This window comes from Eubalaena glacialis, chromosome 13, assembly GCF_028564815.1.
Source record: "Eubalaena glacialis isolate mEubGla1 chromosome 13, mEubGla1.1.hap2.+ XY, whole genome shotgun sequence".
NCBI lineage: Eukaryota > Metazoa > Chordata > Mammalia > Artiodactyla > Balaenidae > Eubalaena > Eubalaena glacialis.
Window position 1 is genome coordinate 14,145,612 of NC_083728.1, and position 15,664 is coordinate 14,161,275.

Below are 15,664 nucleotides of genomic sequence, written 5' to 3' on the forward strand. Positions count from 1 at the left end.
GCGGACTCAGTAGTTGTGGCTCATGGGCTGTAGAGTGCAGGCTCAGTAGTTTGTGGTGCATGGGCCCAGTTGCTCCGCGGCATGTGGGATCCTCCCGGACCAGGTATCGAACCCGTGTCCCCTGCATTGGCAGGCGGATTCTTAACCACTGCACCATCAAGGAAGCCCTAACTTAAATTTTAAAAGAATTACCCAGCCGTGGGTGGACTGGATTCAGTCTGGGGTCCTTCAGTGGGCCACCTCCGGCCCAGGCCATGGCTGTCAGTTTCCCTAGATGATTTCCGGGCACTTGCTTCCTTTCTAGATCACTGGTTCATCTCATTGGCTGTCACTCGGTCCCTCTTCCTAATAAGGCTGACCTGGTTTTGTCTTTCACCTCCTTAACCAGCCTCTAGTAACTCCCCATCGCCACACAGGAATGTGGGGACCGTCTTTCAAACCAGGCTGCTATTTCTTGGGTTGGGACCAGATATACTAGTAGTTGCTGAGAGTTGCTTGACAGATATCTTTCAGTTCTAGACTCTCAAGCCTGGTGAGATGCTTCCCTCTGAGAAGCCCGAGGGAACAAGGGTGGAGACAGGAAAGAGCAGATTTAATTTCTCTCGATGCACGCCTTTTGAGTGGGACGGAGGGAAGATGAACTTGAAAAGTCATTTTTTACTTTCCCTTTTTGAGGCTGAACCCATATTGCTGGCTTCACATGGATAAGTACCTGCGTGATGGGCCTCTTGCTTTATCCTGCTGGGGCAGCGCTGGACAGTCCAGGCGAGCATTAAGGGAGGTGTGGAAAAGAGAACCCCAGCCTTAAAAGGGTCTGATAAGAAAAAGGGCAAAGATGGGGACTTCCCTGGTGGCGCAGTGGGTTAAGACTCCACGCTCCCAATGCAGGGGGCCTGGGTTTTGATTCCTGGTCAGGGAACAAGATCCCACATGCATGCCGCAACTAAGAGTTTGCATGCCACAACTGAGGAGCCTGCCTGCTGCAACTAAGACCGGGCGCAACCAAATAATAAATAAATAAATAAAGTTGTGTTGCTAAAGAATTTAAAAAAACCCTAAACTTAAAACTTAAAAAAAAAAAAAAAAGGGCAAAGAATCTGGACTAAAAAATTTGGTTAAATGGTCATCACAGTAGGGGGTCTCCCAGTGGGGAGAGTGTTTTCCCTGGAGAAAGTCATTCCTCTTTTCTTTTTTTTAAAATTTATTTATTTATTTACTTATTTTTGGCTGTGTTGGGTCTTCGTTGCTGCTCACAGGCTTTACTCTAGTTGCGGCGAGCGGGGGCTACTCTTCATTGCAGTGCGCAGGCTTCTCACTGCGGTGGCTTCTCTTGTTGCAGAGCACGGGCTCTAGGCACGCGGGCTTCAGTAGTTGTGGCTCACGGGCTCTAGAGCGCAGGCTCAGTAGTTGTGGTGCACGGGCTTAGTTGCTCGGCGGCATGTGGGATCTTCCCGGACCAGGGCTCGAACCCGTGTCCCCTGCATTGGCAGGTGGATGCTTAACCACTGCGCCACCAGGGAAGCCCCCATTCCTCTTTTCTAACGCTAAATCATTCTGCAACGATAGCTCTCCCCAAGAAGATGGGGGAAGAGAGTTAGGAAATGAGTGGCCTGAGAAAACCCTCTCCTGAGTTTTCCCCCTTTGGTTTCTCAGTAATTGCGTTTAGCTGCAAGGCCCCATCACATTCAGGATATAAATCCTCACTTAATCGCCTCCTTTGGGGGAAATGGGCTCTTTAGGCCAGAAACGAGAATGGCTGAGTACCTGTTGAAAAGGGAGTTTCCTCCTCTAGTTTCTTTCTGACCCTGGAATGGCCAGGCTCCCTTTTGTGTAATCTTCCCTGTTCACTTCACGACCCTACGGCGGTCTTGGTTTGCCGGGACAAATTCTTAGACCTGGGAGGAAAAACTGGATTTTCCAGTGTTCACACTCTCATTTAGCTGATCAGAGGTCTGTTTGGGGGCTGCCTCTGAGCCAGACTGTGTGTCAGGCATTGGGCCACAGCAAAGAAAGTCAGAAAAACTGAGATCAAGGTCACATTCTGGAGGAGACACAATGAACAAGCGAACCAGCAAAAAAGAAAATAAGTCGCACCAATTTTCAGCTGGAGACGACCACAGTGAAGGGGGAAAGAAACCTACTTTAAGATAATACCGTAAGAGGGCTGGAGACTGGGGTGGCCACGGAAGGCTTCTCTGGGGAAGTGACATTTAAGCCAAAAGTTGAAGTTGTCAACTATGGGAAAGTTGGGCATACAACGTTCTAGATGGAAGAGTCAGCAAGGACAAATGAGCTTGGCTCATTAGAGTCTGTCTGTGGTTAGGGATGAGTGAAAGGAGGAGAAAAGGTGGGTGGGGCCAGATCCCTGGGGGCATGGTAGATTCTGATAAGATGCTGGGTGTCTACAGTAAGCTCCTTGGCAGGTTTTTAAAAATTAATTAATTAATTAATTATTATTTATTTAGCTAGCTGCGCTGGGTCTTAGTTGCGGCACGCAGGATCTTCGTTGTGGCATGCGGGATCTTTAGTTGCAGCATGTGGGATCTAGTTTCCTGAGCGGGGATCGAACCTGGGCCCCCTGCATTGGGAGTGCAGAGTCTTAGCCACTGAACCACCAGGGAAGTCCTCACAGGTTTTAAGTAGGGGACTGCTTATTTTGTTTAGGTTTGAAGAAGGCTACTAGCAAGGGCAAGTGAATAGTCCCAGGGCTTGGATCAAGGTGGCAGCTGTGAAGGGTGGACTGAACGGGAACAGGCAGAAGTGAGGATGGGCAGGGGAGGAACAGCTAGCTCTCTGCAGAGCGCTTGCTATGTGCCAGACACCACGTAGGCACTTCCATGCCTCCGTCCTGACCCTGCCGGGTTCTGCATTCTTCACGCACGTTGCAGATTATGGGGATTCTGAGGCCTCCTCTCTCCCAGGCTTCCTGAGCCTCATTTGAGTAGGGAGGAGAGGGCATTAGGAGGCGTCCCGGGGTGGAAGGTCAATCAGCAAGGGTAGGGCTGGGTCTGTGGGCCACCACCTGGTGCTTCTACTTTGATCTGGGAGGAAATCCTAAGCCTTGAGGGGATTTTGAGGCTGGCTTGGGTTGAACTTGTGCCAGCCTGGGAGGACTTCCTGTGAAAGTTTGTATTTCCCATCATTGAACCCCTTTCAGAAGCCGGTTGAGAAGGGCTGATTGGGCGCAAATCAGGGTGAAGATGCATAATGATTTGGGGAAACTGGTTTGAGATTTCTGGGTTAATGTCTTTTCTCTGCCCTGGCGCCTCCTTCCCCTAAAGGAGAATTATTACCGGTAATAACTGGTGGTGCTTTGATGAGCTGTTCGCTGTGAGCGCATTGCCTCCTTTATTCTTAACAGCCCTTTAAGGAAGAGTCAGTTACAGCTCCAACAGTTACAGCTGAATTGACTGAGGCACAGAGAGGCTAAGTAACTTGCCGAAGAACACACAGCAGGCAGGTGACAGGGCTTGGATTCAGAGCTGGTGGCTTGGCTCCGGGGCCCACACCCTGAACAACAGCACTGTGTTGACGGTGGCCGGCACCAAACATGCCCTTAGTGATGGAGAATTACAAGGTGGCATCCCAGAACTCAGGGAAGTCACTTGACTGGTTTGGAGGGCTTTGGAGTGGGACCCAGCTGTGATGGAGCCCCCAGCATGCTGCTTTGACCTGCGTGCCTTAAGGCCACAGAAGATTTTGCCTCTCTGAGCCTCACCATCCTTGGAGTTCCCTGGTGGTCCAGTGGTTAAGACTCCACGCTTCCACTGTAGGGGGCATGGGTTCGATCCCTGGTCGGGGAAGTTCTGCATGCCACGCGACGCGGCCAAAACAAAAACAAAAACCCATCCTTACCTCGTGGGATTTTGGGGAGGATTCGTAAAGTAGCTTCTTGATAAACATTAGCTGTGAGTCACATGAGCCCAGTTTGAGAAGGAAAGAGGAGAGAGATTTTCCTGGCTACCCCTCTCCCTAATGTGTATTCACAAATTCCCGGAATTTGTCTTGCTCAGCTTTTTGTCCATCTGTAATCAGTTTCTTATTCAGTATTTCTAGATTGAACATATTCTGTATTCATCCTGTATTTACTAGCCACTTCCTCATGGGCTTGTTTCTCTCTGGGCCTCAGTTTCCTCGTCAATAAAATGAGGAGTCTCTGGTCCTACCTCCTTCTAGAACTGTGGTGAGGAGTAAGTCAATTGACATTTGTATCTAGAACAGTGTCTCACAGGTGGTAAGTGGTCAACAAAAGGTAGCTGTTATTACTATTATTTGTTTCTGGCTGCCCTCCCATGGCGGGCAGGGCCCTTCCCTGGGAGCCCAGATGTCTAGGAGTTGCTCAGTGACTATTTGTTGACTGACTGGTCCCATTGTTTTCTTCTCTTTGAAATCTGAAGTCAGGGCCGCCAGGTGAAACATAAGGCACTACTTTCCTCTTAATGGTTGCAGATGTCTCTGTGGGTGGTGTATTGACAGAAGGTTAGACCTGCGTGGCAGCTCGCTGGAAGTTTCTTTACCCCCAGGGTTTCTCAACATCGGGTGCTGTTGACATTTCCTGGGCCTGATCATTCTCTGGGGTGGAGGGCTCTCCTGTGCACCGTGGGGTGTTTAGCAGCATCCCTGGACTCTGCCCGGTAGATGCCCGTAGCAACCCCTCTCTCTTTGCCTAGGGGTGACAATCGAAAATGTCTCCAGACATTGCCAAGTGTCCCCTGGGGGGGGACCGGGTTGAGAACCACTGTTTTTCACTGTTCTAGACACCTGAGCCCCTTAAAAGTAGCACCTGATTAATGCGGGGGCGGGGTGGGGGGATGTTCTGAATTCCTTCTGCTTGCTGGGGGCTGGGGATGCAGACGTGGTCCCTGGCATGTAGTGAGAATCCCATAAATCTTGTTGTTATCATCCATTTCTCCCCATAGTCATTTAAAAATACCTTAAATAGTTAAATACGTGACAGGGATCAGAAAGAATTCAAAGAGGAGTTCAGTGTTGGCTGATTTCCTGGATGTTCCTCGAGGCCTTTGCAAACCCAGAACCCACGCAGCTCCTATTTCTTTCACCCAGGCTCTATTTCTGGCCTTTTTTCACTTGAATTTTGCCCCAGGCCAGTACATAAAGACGTGATTCCTTCTCTATTTCATTTTATGGCTGCACGTCAGTCCCCTATGGATGACGTTGAAGTTACTTCCCATCTTTGGCTTCCATCTAAGGTGTGTTGCAAGGGCTGTGCTAATCCATCCTTCCGTGCACTCTTAAGCCTGGGGACCTCCGTATCCAGGTGATGTTAAGCATCCTTTTGACCAGGGTAATTTGGGTGACATTCTGGGCCTACAAATCTTTGCTTCCTCAAAAAAAGGCCATGAGGTGACTAGAGGGCCGGTCCCTTCTTCCCTGGTGTCTTCCTAGAGAATTTTCTTAGTCTTCGTTAAGGTGACTTTTAGAGAGGCCAGACCCCGCCCAGGGCGTGTGGGGAACGTTGCCTGGTTATGAGCGGCAGCACCTCTTCCTCCATCTGCCCCCTTCCCTGCAGCCTCTTCATCCCCCTTTCTTCTCCAGCCCGCTTTGCTGCTTCAGCTGCTGCTGGCAGTCTTTTTGTTTTTGAACTGTCCCTCTGATGCTGTCACTCCCCATTGCAATTTGAAAGCCACCTACCAGCACCTGAAGTTTCCAGAACCTGAGCTGAGTCCCTGCAGCCTAGATAATAATGCACATGGGCTTCAGCCACTAGAATCAGCTCCTCCAGCGAGCTTGCTCCTCCGCCAGCTACCGTAAAGGCCAAAGGCAACTGGTTTCTCCACATTTTCTTTGTGGTGATTTGGCAGAGTTTTCAGGGCCTCAGATATGTACACAACATCGGATGCAAGCCTTCTGGGCCTGGACCTGTTGAACGGGTGGGTGGGGTGCAGCGGTTTTTCTTGTAGGGAGTTAGGCCTGGCCTCCCCCTCTCTGTGAAGACCGAGAGAGCTTGGCATTCTGGAACCAGGAAATTCCTGTTGAGATGTCGTCGTTTTTTCCAGAGGGCTTCATCCCAGCTGAGGGAGGTGTGGGGAGAAAGGGCTACGTGGTGGCAGTTGCCTCTAGATGTTGAGGCCTAAACAGTGAATTCATTTGTAAATCAGCCTCTTCTCCCTCGTTGGAAGCAATTTCTGTCTTGCCTGGAGAGTTTGGAAGTTTATCTTTTACATATGAATGTGCCCATTAATCACCACTTCTGCATTATTGGGAGGGAGGGAGAGAGAGAGGGAGAGAGAGAGAGAAGTGGGGGGAGGCTGAGAGAGGGAGGGAGGAGGAGAGAGAAGGAGAGGGATGGGGGAGGGGGGAGAAAAAGGGGGAGGGGAGGGGAGAGGGAGATTGAGTCTGTGTGTGTACTGTGGGAAGATGGTTTTCTCATTGCTGGGAGAGGCACATCAGAACTAAAGATAATTGGAAACAATTATTTCAAAACACCTTCAAAATGCAGACCATCCCAACTTCGTCCCCCCACCTCCACCCGCCTTCTGATATGTGCACTCCGGCGAGTAGAACCACTGCAGCTTGTTGTGTTTATCCACATCAGCGAAATAAATGGCTCTTCGGTGCTCGCGCTGAAGATTTTCAGCTCAGCCGAGCTGCCGTCTGCCGAGGGTGGTAAATTAGAGCCGAAAGCCCAGGGACGCGAAGGCACGTCGCCGGGCCTCGGGCTGCCTGATTGCAGGGAGGTGAGGCTGTCCTGGCCGCGCTGGTCAGCCTGGTAAGTGGTGACTCTTAGCCTGTCGGCTGTGCTGCTTCCTCCTCCCCCTGGGAGAGGCTGCTGAGGATCCGGAAGCAGGAATGTGTGCCGTGTGGGAGCCTCAGTTCTCTTTAAAAGAGAGGCTAGGCCTTCAGAACAGCAGAGCTTTCTCGATGGCAGGTAAGCGCCCCATCCCAGGGTTACCTGCCCCTCGCTTGCTTGGCCTCTGCGGTACCCGGCTTCCTGGTACAGTGACATTTCCCCCAAGTTGAGAGTGACCCTCTTCCTCCCACTGCCTCATCTCCATTCCAGCCCTTCTTTTCCTGATCTGGAAGTTCACAGTCACATGCGGGAGACCTTTTAGGAGCCCAGCTTAGGCCAGTGCAGCCTTTCCCCGGGGAGGCCCAGGCTGCGGCCCCATCTTCCAGAGTCTGTGGGTCCAGGAGATGCTCCGAGTCAGCAAACTATTCGCCTGAGAGTTTCTGTCGCTTACGTGTTCCTTGTGGCTTGGACATTGTCTGTGACAAGAAAAATGATGTGCCCTCCCCACCCCCATGCTTTGCTCCCGATTCCTCTCCTTTTCTGGTCCCGGGCCTGGAGGACATTCCGGGCTTTTGTTTCATTAGGATGTAATTACTGGCTGGAGAGGGCCCTAAGATTCCTGGGGAGGGAGGTCTGTAAAGGTACCCGCTCTGTGTCTTTGGGAAACGCCTTGAAATGATGCACTGCGCTAGGCTCTGCTGCTCCTGGAGAGCAGCGTGTGGTCACATTTGGGGGAGGCCATGGTGAGGGCTGGCAGTTACCCTGCGTGTCCTCGTGGCCGAGCCTGCACAGGCCTCTGCCCCTGCCTTGGCCGTTACAGGAGGAAACCTGGACTTTGCGTGGGCTGGTGGACGTGGAGAAATCGTGCCCTGGGCTGATTCCCGGCTCCACTTTATATAGGCTGGCGTTTCCGTAACTGAAGCCGTGGCATTGATTTACCATGCTCCTCGGAGAACTCAGCTCTGCTTTTGGAGAGGGATGGTGGTGGAGGAGGCAGAGGGGAAAGAGGAGGAGGAAGAGGAATGTGTGTGGCTTGAAAAAAAAAACAGCTGCTGTTTATTGAGTGCTTCCTCTCTGCCAGGTATTACACTAAGAGCATCACGTGAATTAACTCGTTTAATCTGTGGATAACTCCACAGGGTACCACCATCTCCATGTGACGGAAGGAAGACCAGAGGCACAGAGAGGTTAAAGAGCTTGCAGGGCGGCAGCAGGACTAGGTCCTGACCACTCTGTATCCTCGGCCACCCGGCCTGACTTCACTGTAGGGTGACCACTTGACTGTCCATCTCCAGCCAACCAATGGTTGGTCACCCTACTTCCGTGGCCTTGGCTGCTGGTTCGGGCCTGTTGACCGAGAGTCTTTTCATTCAGCCCCTGTCCATCTTGCGATTGACCTCATCAGGGAAATTTAACACCCACGAAAACACACCACAGGGCCGGTCCTCCAGGCCCTGGAGTGCAGGGGAAGCGCCTGGCCTTCAGCTGGGGCCCGTTCTCTCTCCGGAGGAGACAATTCCCTGTAACTGGTGTGTCATTTCCTAGACTCTGGAGAAGGGCGAGTGCTGTGACTCAGGCGCCGGATGTGAGTGGGGGTGGGATGTGCCTGGCCTGGATGGATGGACACTGGGAAGCAGTGTTGGAGGAGGGGAGGTGGCTGCGCAGCCCCCCAGCCTGTTTTGTGGTGTAGACCAGCCTGTGGTGCCACCAGTGAAGGTCGGGAGGTGAATCTGCTCCCTGGGAAGCACCTTTGGGAGAAAACTTGCATCATCAGCAAGTGACACACCATGATTTTCCACTTTTCTCCCGGTTCCTGGAGCTCTCCAGTCCCCACAGCCCACACCGTCTGCAGCTGGAAAGGAAAAAGGCAAAATGAGAGTGTACTCTTAAAACATTTTGAGACCCTGAATTAGGAAGTCTTTGGGCTGCAGAGCTGAGACAGACCTCTCCCTGGGGTGAGGCCACCCATTGGGCCTTCGGAGCCGCACTGCCTGGGTTCAGATCCCAGCCCGGCTACTTGTGTGATCTTGGGTGGGTGACTTAGAGGGAAGGACGTGAAAGGCATTTTGAACAGGGTCTGGTGCATTCTGTGCAATACAAGAACATCTTAGCTGTTAATACCCGCAGCTCAGGAAAGCTAAGAGGCTGGGTTATCTTGAAGGAAGGCGTCCCTTAGGTCAAGGGACATCTAGGAAGGCCCGAGCGGGATTATTTCTGGCCTATCACAAGGCACAGGTTCAGGGAGGATGTCGTCACATGCTTGGTTCCTAAATACCCAGTAGACCTCGCCCTATTATTAAGATTTCAGTGAAGTGGCACGGGAGGGGAAAATTCTGCTGCTTCCTGCTCCATGCCAAGCTGTTTTCCTGAGTCACTGCTCTGGCCTTTTCTTCTCGACCGCTCTACTCCCTCGCCCACGTTAACTCCTTCAGAACCAGACTTATTTTGGGATGGAGGGGGTGGGCCAGCCCTGTAGAATCCCAGGTCCTGCTACTTGCCAGGAGGGTCTTTCAGATCAAGGGTGAACCGTTTCCCTGGTGATTCACTGTACAGTGGCTGTGTGTCATCATTCACGTTTATACATGAAATGCATTTAGAAATATGTACCTGTCAGAATTAAATCATTAAAGAGGGGAGGAAAAAAAACCCCACAAAACCTTTGACTCAGCTTTCTGGAAAAGGTCCTCAAGGCAGCTTTGTTACCATGACTACAGCAAGGTTCCCACCCACCATTCTATCACCAGCAGAGGCCTAGCCTCCTTTGGAGTGGGTAGGTTTTTAAGTTAGAATGCTGGCCTGCTGTCTCATATCTGGGAAGGACACTGAATCCAGCCAGCATTTCTCAGTTCTTCTCCCTAGGAGGCTTCAATGGAAGCCTCTGCTGTTGACAGATGTGTCTGTTGTGGAATCTATTAAATTGCTACCCCTTGGATACAGCCACTGAACGCTCATTAACTCTGGAGGGAGTCGGTGTGTTTGTAACCAGGAATGGAATTGGGGTTTTTCTCTTTTGCTCAGACTAGAGGGTTGAGGATCCTCTTAGGTATGGGCAGCCTTGGGGCAGACCCCTCCTCTCACTGAGTTAGACCCTGCTGCCCTTTCGTTTCCTGGTGGCCTTAGGTAAAACTGTCTCCTTAGCGCTCAATGGCTTATGAGTATATTCATTTCTAGTGATTCCCCCCGCCCCGCTTTCACACGGAATTAAAGAATTGCAAAGACTTTATGATCCTCTGGCCCTGTAGTTTTTTAATCTTTAGAGTTGATGTCTCCTGTGAGAAGGTGAAGTAAGCTATGGCCCCTCTTCCCAAGAAACTGCATCCACGTACAGAACCTTGGCCTGTGGATCATGGGGCCCTGAAGCATTTTCATGGGCTCCAGGTGAGAACTGGTCTGTTCCTTTTCTCCATCTCTCCTCCCATTTTACAGATGTGTCCCTGGGGTCATGTGTTTAGCTGTTTTCATTCTTTGTCCTTGCCTCCTTGCTTGGCTTTCGCTTCCTGGGTTCTGAACCAACCCTACAGGTAGCGATGAGGGAGGAGAGGAGATCAGCAGGAATCTCTAGGCTGGAGAACTCACACTTCATCCCCCACACATACACCCTAGAGCATCTCGAATTAGTGTGCACCTTAATCCTCCAGATGGCTGGTTAAACCCCTTGATCACTGGGCCCTATTCCAGTTTCTGATTCTGTAGATCTGGCCTGGAGCCTGAGAATGTGCATTTCTAGCAAATTCGTAGGTGATGCTGCTGCTGCTTGTGTGAGCACAGCACTTGGGGAACCATCATCCTAGGAGATCTCAGCCACAGGTGAATGACTTACACTGCAGGGAGAGGAGCTGGAGACCTTTCTGGCCCCAGGGGTTGACCAGGTGTGGGTTGGGCTGTGGGATTCGTCCACTGTGCCCCATGCGCCAGCTCTGCGGTGCTCCAGGAGGGTAGTACCACTCCTGGGAGGGATTGGGAAGTATGTGAGGCACTTTTGGTTGTCACAGTGTTTGGGAGCATCAATGGCAGTGGGTGGGAGGGGGCCGAGGTTGTCCTAGCAACGAGGAGGAGCCGTCCCTGCCAAAATCCACTAGTGCTCCGTTGAGAAACATCGACACACTACAGTTGACCCTTGAAGAAGACGTGTTGGAACTGTTCTGGTTCACTTAACACGTGGATTTTTTTCAGTAAATAGAGTACCTGTGCTTTCATTTGACCAATCTTTAAGTGTAGGGGAAAGTTTGTGTTTGATTACAGACCACAGTATGTGGAATCACAAAAATCTAGAGTTTGAGTCCTGATTCTGTCCAGACTGCTTCGGCTTCCCACCCTTGGGTGAGTCCTTTATCCGTTCCTTTGTTTTTGAGGCAGAGATAGCAGTACGTGGATTTTTCGACTGTGTGGAGGTCGAAGCCCAAACCCCTGTGTTGTTCAAGGGTCAGCATTACTTGTTTTTTTCCCTGAATTTGTTCCTAGCTTTCCAGTGGCCTGACGTTGCTCACGTGCTCTCTTTCAAAATCTGTCCACAAACGGAATAATACATGTGAAATCAAAACCTTGGCCCAATGGTTTTCCCTTTTTGCCTGGCTAGGGTGCCATTTCTTCTGGGACACATCTCCTTTGAGCCCCCAAAACGCTTTTCTTAAATGCCCATCCTCTGACACTTGAGCAGAGTTACTTGGGTTTATCAGATCCACGTAGAACAAATCCCAAACTCCTTCCTGGGGTCTGCACGCTCACGCTGATCAGCCCCAAGTTTGCCATTTGGCGACATCTTTTATCCTGAATCATGTCTCTCTCATTTGCTCATTACTGGCGTTGGTTTGCACCTGCTGCTTTTTTATGTGACGCTGAACCTTCTAAATATTTTCCTTTTAAGACAAAGTAGTCCAGGCACATGATAAATAAGGGCACATGGTGGAAAATAATCCCTCCCCCACCCTTTGCAAGCTCTCCTCCCCTGAGGCAACCACCGGTCTCCATTAAGAGCTTGTATTTCTTGTGTTCAACCAGGAATATTTTAGGCTTATGTAAATTAAGAATATATATAAAACATCTTTTTCAAAAAAAATTTAAAAAAGGAAAAAATAGAAGACACAATAAAACAAAGATAAAGACAAAAAAAAGAGAAAGACAAAACCCCCATATTTCTTGGGCTGTGTGTGTTAGTCTGTTAATGGTGCTAGACATGCATTGCTTTTTTTTTTTTTTTTTTGACAAATTTATTTATTTTATTTCTGGCTGCGTTGGGTCTTCGTTGCTGCACGCAGGCTTTCTCTAGTTGCGGCGAGCGGGGGCTACCCTTCATTGCGGTGTGCGGGCTTCTCATTGCGGTGGCTTCTCTTTGTTTCGGAGCACAGGCTCTAGGCACGCGGGCTCAGTAGTTGTGGCTCGCAGGCTCTAGAGCGCAGGCTCAGTAGTTGTGGTACACGGGCTTAGTTGCTCCGCGGCATGTGGGATCTTCCCAGACCAGGGCTCGAACCCGTGTCCCCTGCATTGGCAGGCGGATTGTTAACCACTGTGCCACCAGTGAAGTCCCAATACCATACTGTTTTGATTACTGTGGCTTTGTAGTATAATCTGAAGTCAGGGAGCGTGATTCCTCCAGCGCTATTCTTCTTTCTTAAGATCGTTTTGGCTATTCGGGGTCTTTTGTGTTCCCATACAAATTTTAAAATTATTTGTTCTAGTTCTGTGAAGAATGCCCTTGGTATTTTCATGTGTTGCTCTTTTAACCTGATGCAGAAGCTTGGAGATTGTCATACGTCAGTTTGTCTAGAGGTGCCTCATTCTTCTTCATGGCTGTATCCCGCAGTATGTTATCAGGCCAGCTCCCAGTTTGTGGACACGTAAGTCCTTTCTAGTCTTAAATATAACACACAGTGCTGCAGTTGAATCATCTTGCATGTGCTTTGCTGCACTGTGACCATGTCTATAGAACGTGCTTCTAGGAGGAGATGGTTGGGTCAAAGACCCTATAGAGAAAGTGAGAGTTTTTACATATGGTGGGGAAGTGGGCTGAGGATCCCTGCGGGAATGAGAGGAGGTGCTCTCTGGGGAAACTTGCCAATCCCAGGCAGCATCTTTTTAGTGCATTTTCCCACTAACTAGCTGTTGTGTGCTGCTGGGACAACCCTTTGGGTTCTCCAGGCCGCTGTTTTGATGTCTGTGGGATGGTCCCCTGACTCTGGGGTCTCTTCTCCCTCAAGGTGTCTGTGGTTAGCATTTAATTTCCTCTCGGGGCTGTGTCTCAGTGCAGCAACCTGAACATTTGTTCAGGATTTTCCTGCAGTCCGCCTGGTGAGCCTGGGGAATTCCCTTGTGTAGATTGGATTTTGCAAAAGTGGTCCATTGTCTTTATGAGCCTGCTGGAGGATGCTCCAGCTTTCAGTCAAAAGTAAACCACTAGGAGGCCTTGCATGTGGCCATCTTGGACCCTGTTGATCTGCCCCAGCAGCTCCTGTCCAGACAAAGGGCTGTGACACATAGCACAGCCTGCATGCTGGGACTTGCCTGAGAGGTAACCCTGGACAGGGAAGGTCATCAGACCATCTTTGCGGATAGTCATCTTTCCAGACTCCGCATCCCGTCTCATCACCTGTGCTCTCGGCATAGCTTTCTCCTCTTTTGGTGCCTGTAGCTTTCATTCCTCAAGGATAGAAGGTGCCCCTGGGCATTCCATTGTATCCTCCCTAAGCTAACAGGGCAGCCATCTGGCATGGAATGGATTCAAATCTTCGCAGGTGAAGATTGGATGGTGGTGGAAGTGTATGTGTTTTAATGAGATGCTGGGAGAATAAAAATAGAAAGGAATGGATTGACAAGGGTGGGGTTGGCATTTTTCAGATGAGAATCAGGTGAGAATGTAGTTTGCGTTGATCTCTTTGGAGGAGAGTCGCAAACATGATGCCTACTGGTGACTGGGCCACGGGGACTCTGGTGGGTGGGGTATATTTTTTTTACACAGTTACACTTTTTTTAACCTGATAAACATGAATAAATGTTGTTTTCCACCATGAAGTATGTTTGCCTTCATTTTCTTGAAGTGTGTGGCCTTCTTTTCTTGGTCTGTTTTTTATGGTTTCCTGCTTTTGCCATCAGGCATGGGTGTGTGACAGCTCACGGCAGCTGGGTCATGGCCTCGTCAACAGGGACACAGTAGGGAAGGGTGGGGACTGTGACAAAATTGGGGGCTGGCTGGTATTCAGCTCTATCTGGTCCCATAAGGCCCTGCAGGCCCTGATTTTTTTTTTTTTTAAATAGAAGCCCCAAATCTAGGGTATTAGGTGAAGTTTCTTAATTTTTATATTTTGGCAGCGAATTAAAATTTTTACAGAAATGTTACGTTGGCTAAAGAAAGACCGACTGACCTCTGAGACAGGCAATGAAGATGGGGGGTGGGGGGGAAGTATATTCTAGGAGGAAGGTCACTAAAAGGGCATTAAGTTTGGGGACAAAATGGGTTGTGTCCCTAGCACCCCCTTCCCGCGGGGCCTAGTCCTCCCCGATTGCTTTAAAATATGTGGTCCTGTGTGTCTCTTTCAGATCCTGGCTCTACAGAGAGAACAGCCCAGAAAAGAAAGTTCCCCAGCCCTCCGCATTCCTCCAATGGCCACTCGCCACAGGACACATCAACAAGCCCCATTAAAAAGAAAAAGAAACCCGGCTTACTGAACAATAACAATAAAGAGCAGGTAAAAGGCCACTGGGAATGGCGTCCACACCCGGGGGACAGAGGCTGTCGTTTTCTCTAACCGCCGGTGTGCTTGGCATTTAGCAAGCTGCCTTGCTCCGGCTGTCATTTGCATAGGACAAGAAGGGCAGCTCAAAGTGGGCCTGTGCAGAAATATCCAGTGGGTTTTTCAGATCTCTTTGGGGGACAAGGGCAGTGACCCAGATAAGATACCGTGCTGTAGGATTTGGGGATTTTCCTTGGATTTCTTTTTCCACACATTAGGACTGTTTGCCCATGTGGCCTGAGGGTGTTGCCCTCCTAGGCTGTGCCCGTAGGACAGTGCCGAGCTCTGCCTGGAGGTGGTTGTGTGGCTGAGGCATGCTCCCTTCTGGTCTCAATTTTCTCATCTGTAAAAGAATGGGTTTAGGTCTGTGGTGAGAGACAGCTGCCCTTCTACCCACTGCCCATTGCGACTTGGGTACTAGGTCACTATGCACCCTTCTCAGTGCACAGTCTCTGGCAGACTCCACCCTCCCTCAGCAGCCAGGACCAGTCAACTAGATGCAAAAATCTATGCCATCTTGGATCTTGTCTTAGGAACCTTCTAGCTCTAAAATTCTCTGCTGCAGGCTAGCTACTCTTCTGACTTAAAAAAATGAGAGGTGTTTTAGTGTACTATGAGGTCAAGTCTCCTAGCGTTGGAGGAAACAGGATGCCCAGCAGGTCTGATACCTTTTCAGCGGGGATTCATCGGGATGTATTCATCGATTTGTGCAGATTATGGATGCCGAAGTGGGCCCTGGGGATTTGAGGTTGAATAAAACAAGATTGTTGCTTTCACGGGAAGAAACCTAGCAATGGTTAAATGACCAGGACTGTGAGAGGGGGACATTTCTGTGCGTGAATCTATTTTCTCTCTTAGAATTACATAGTGAAGTGCCAGCTCTGCTGCTGCCTTGAGGATGTGGGCAAGTTAACCTCTTTGTGCCTTGTTTTCTCGTTTACTGAAATGGGAATAATGATCTTAGTGCTACCAAACTTGCAGGGCTGTTGTGAAGAGGAATTGAGCTAAGTGACATAAATAATAATAATTAAAGTTAAGCCAGGGCTTCCCTGGTGGTGCCGTGGTTGAGAATCTGCCTGCCAATGCAAGGGACACGGGTTCGAGCCCTGGTCTGGGAAGATCCCACAAGCTGCGGAGAAACTAAGCCCGTGAGCCACAACTACTGAGCCCGTGAGCCACAACTACTGAG

General features: G+C 50.1%; 1 protein-coding gene across 23 annotated transcripts in view; it reads left to right on the top strand.

Annotated features, from left to right (window-relative positions):
• The window catches only part of ZMYND8 (zinc finger MYND-type containing 8), a 157,345-nt gene that overhangs the window by 52,181 nt on the left and 89,500 nt on the right, over nt 1-15,664 (top strand). For all 23 annotated transcript variants that reach the window (XM_061209724.1, XM_061209725.1, XM_061209723.1 and 20 more), the window contains one exon: nt 14,282-14,430. In XM_061209724.1, the coding sequence (XP_061065707.1) occupies nt 14,282-14,430 (149 nt within the window). The remainder of the gene's footprint in view (nt 1-14,281; nt 14,431-15,664) is intronic.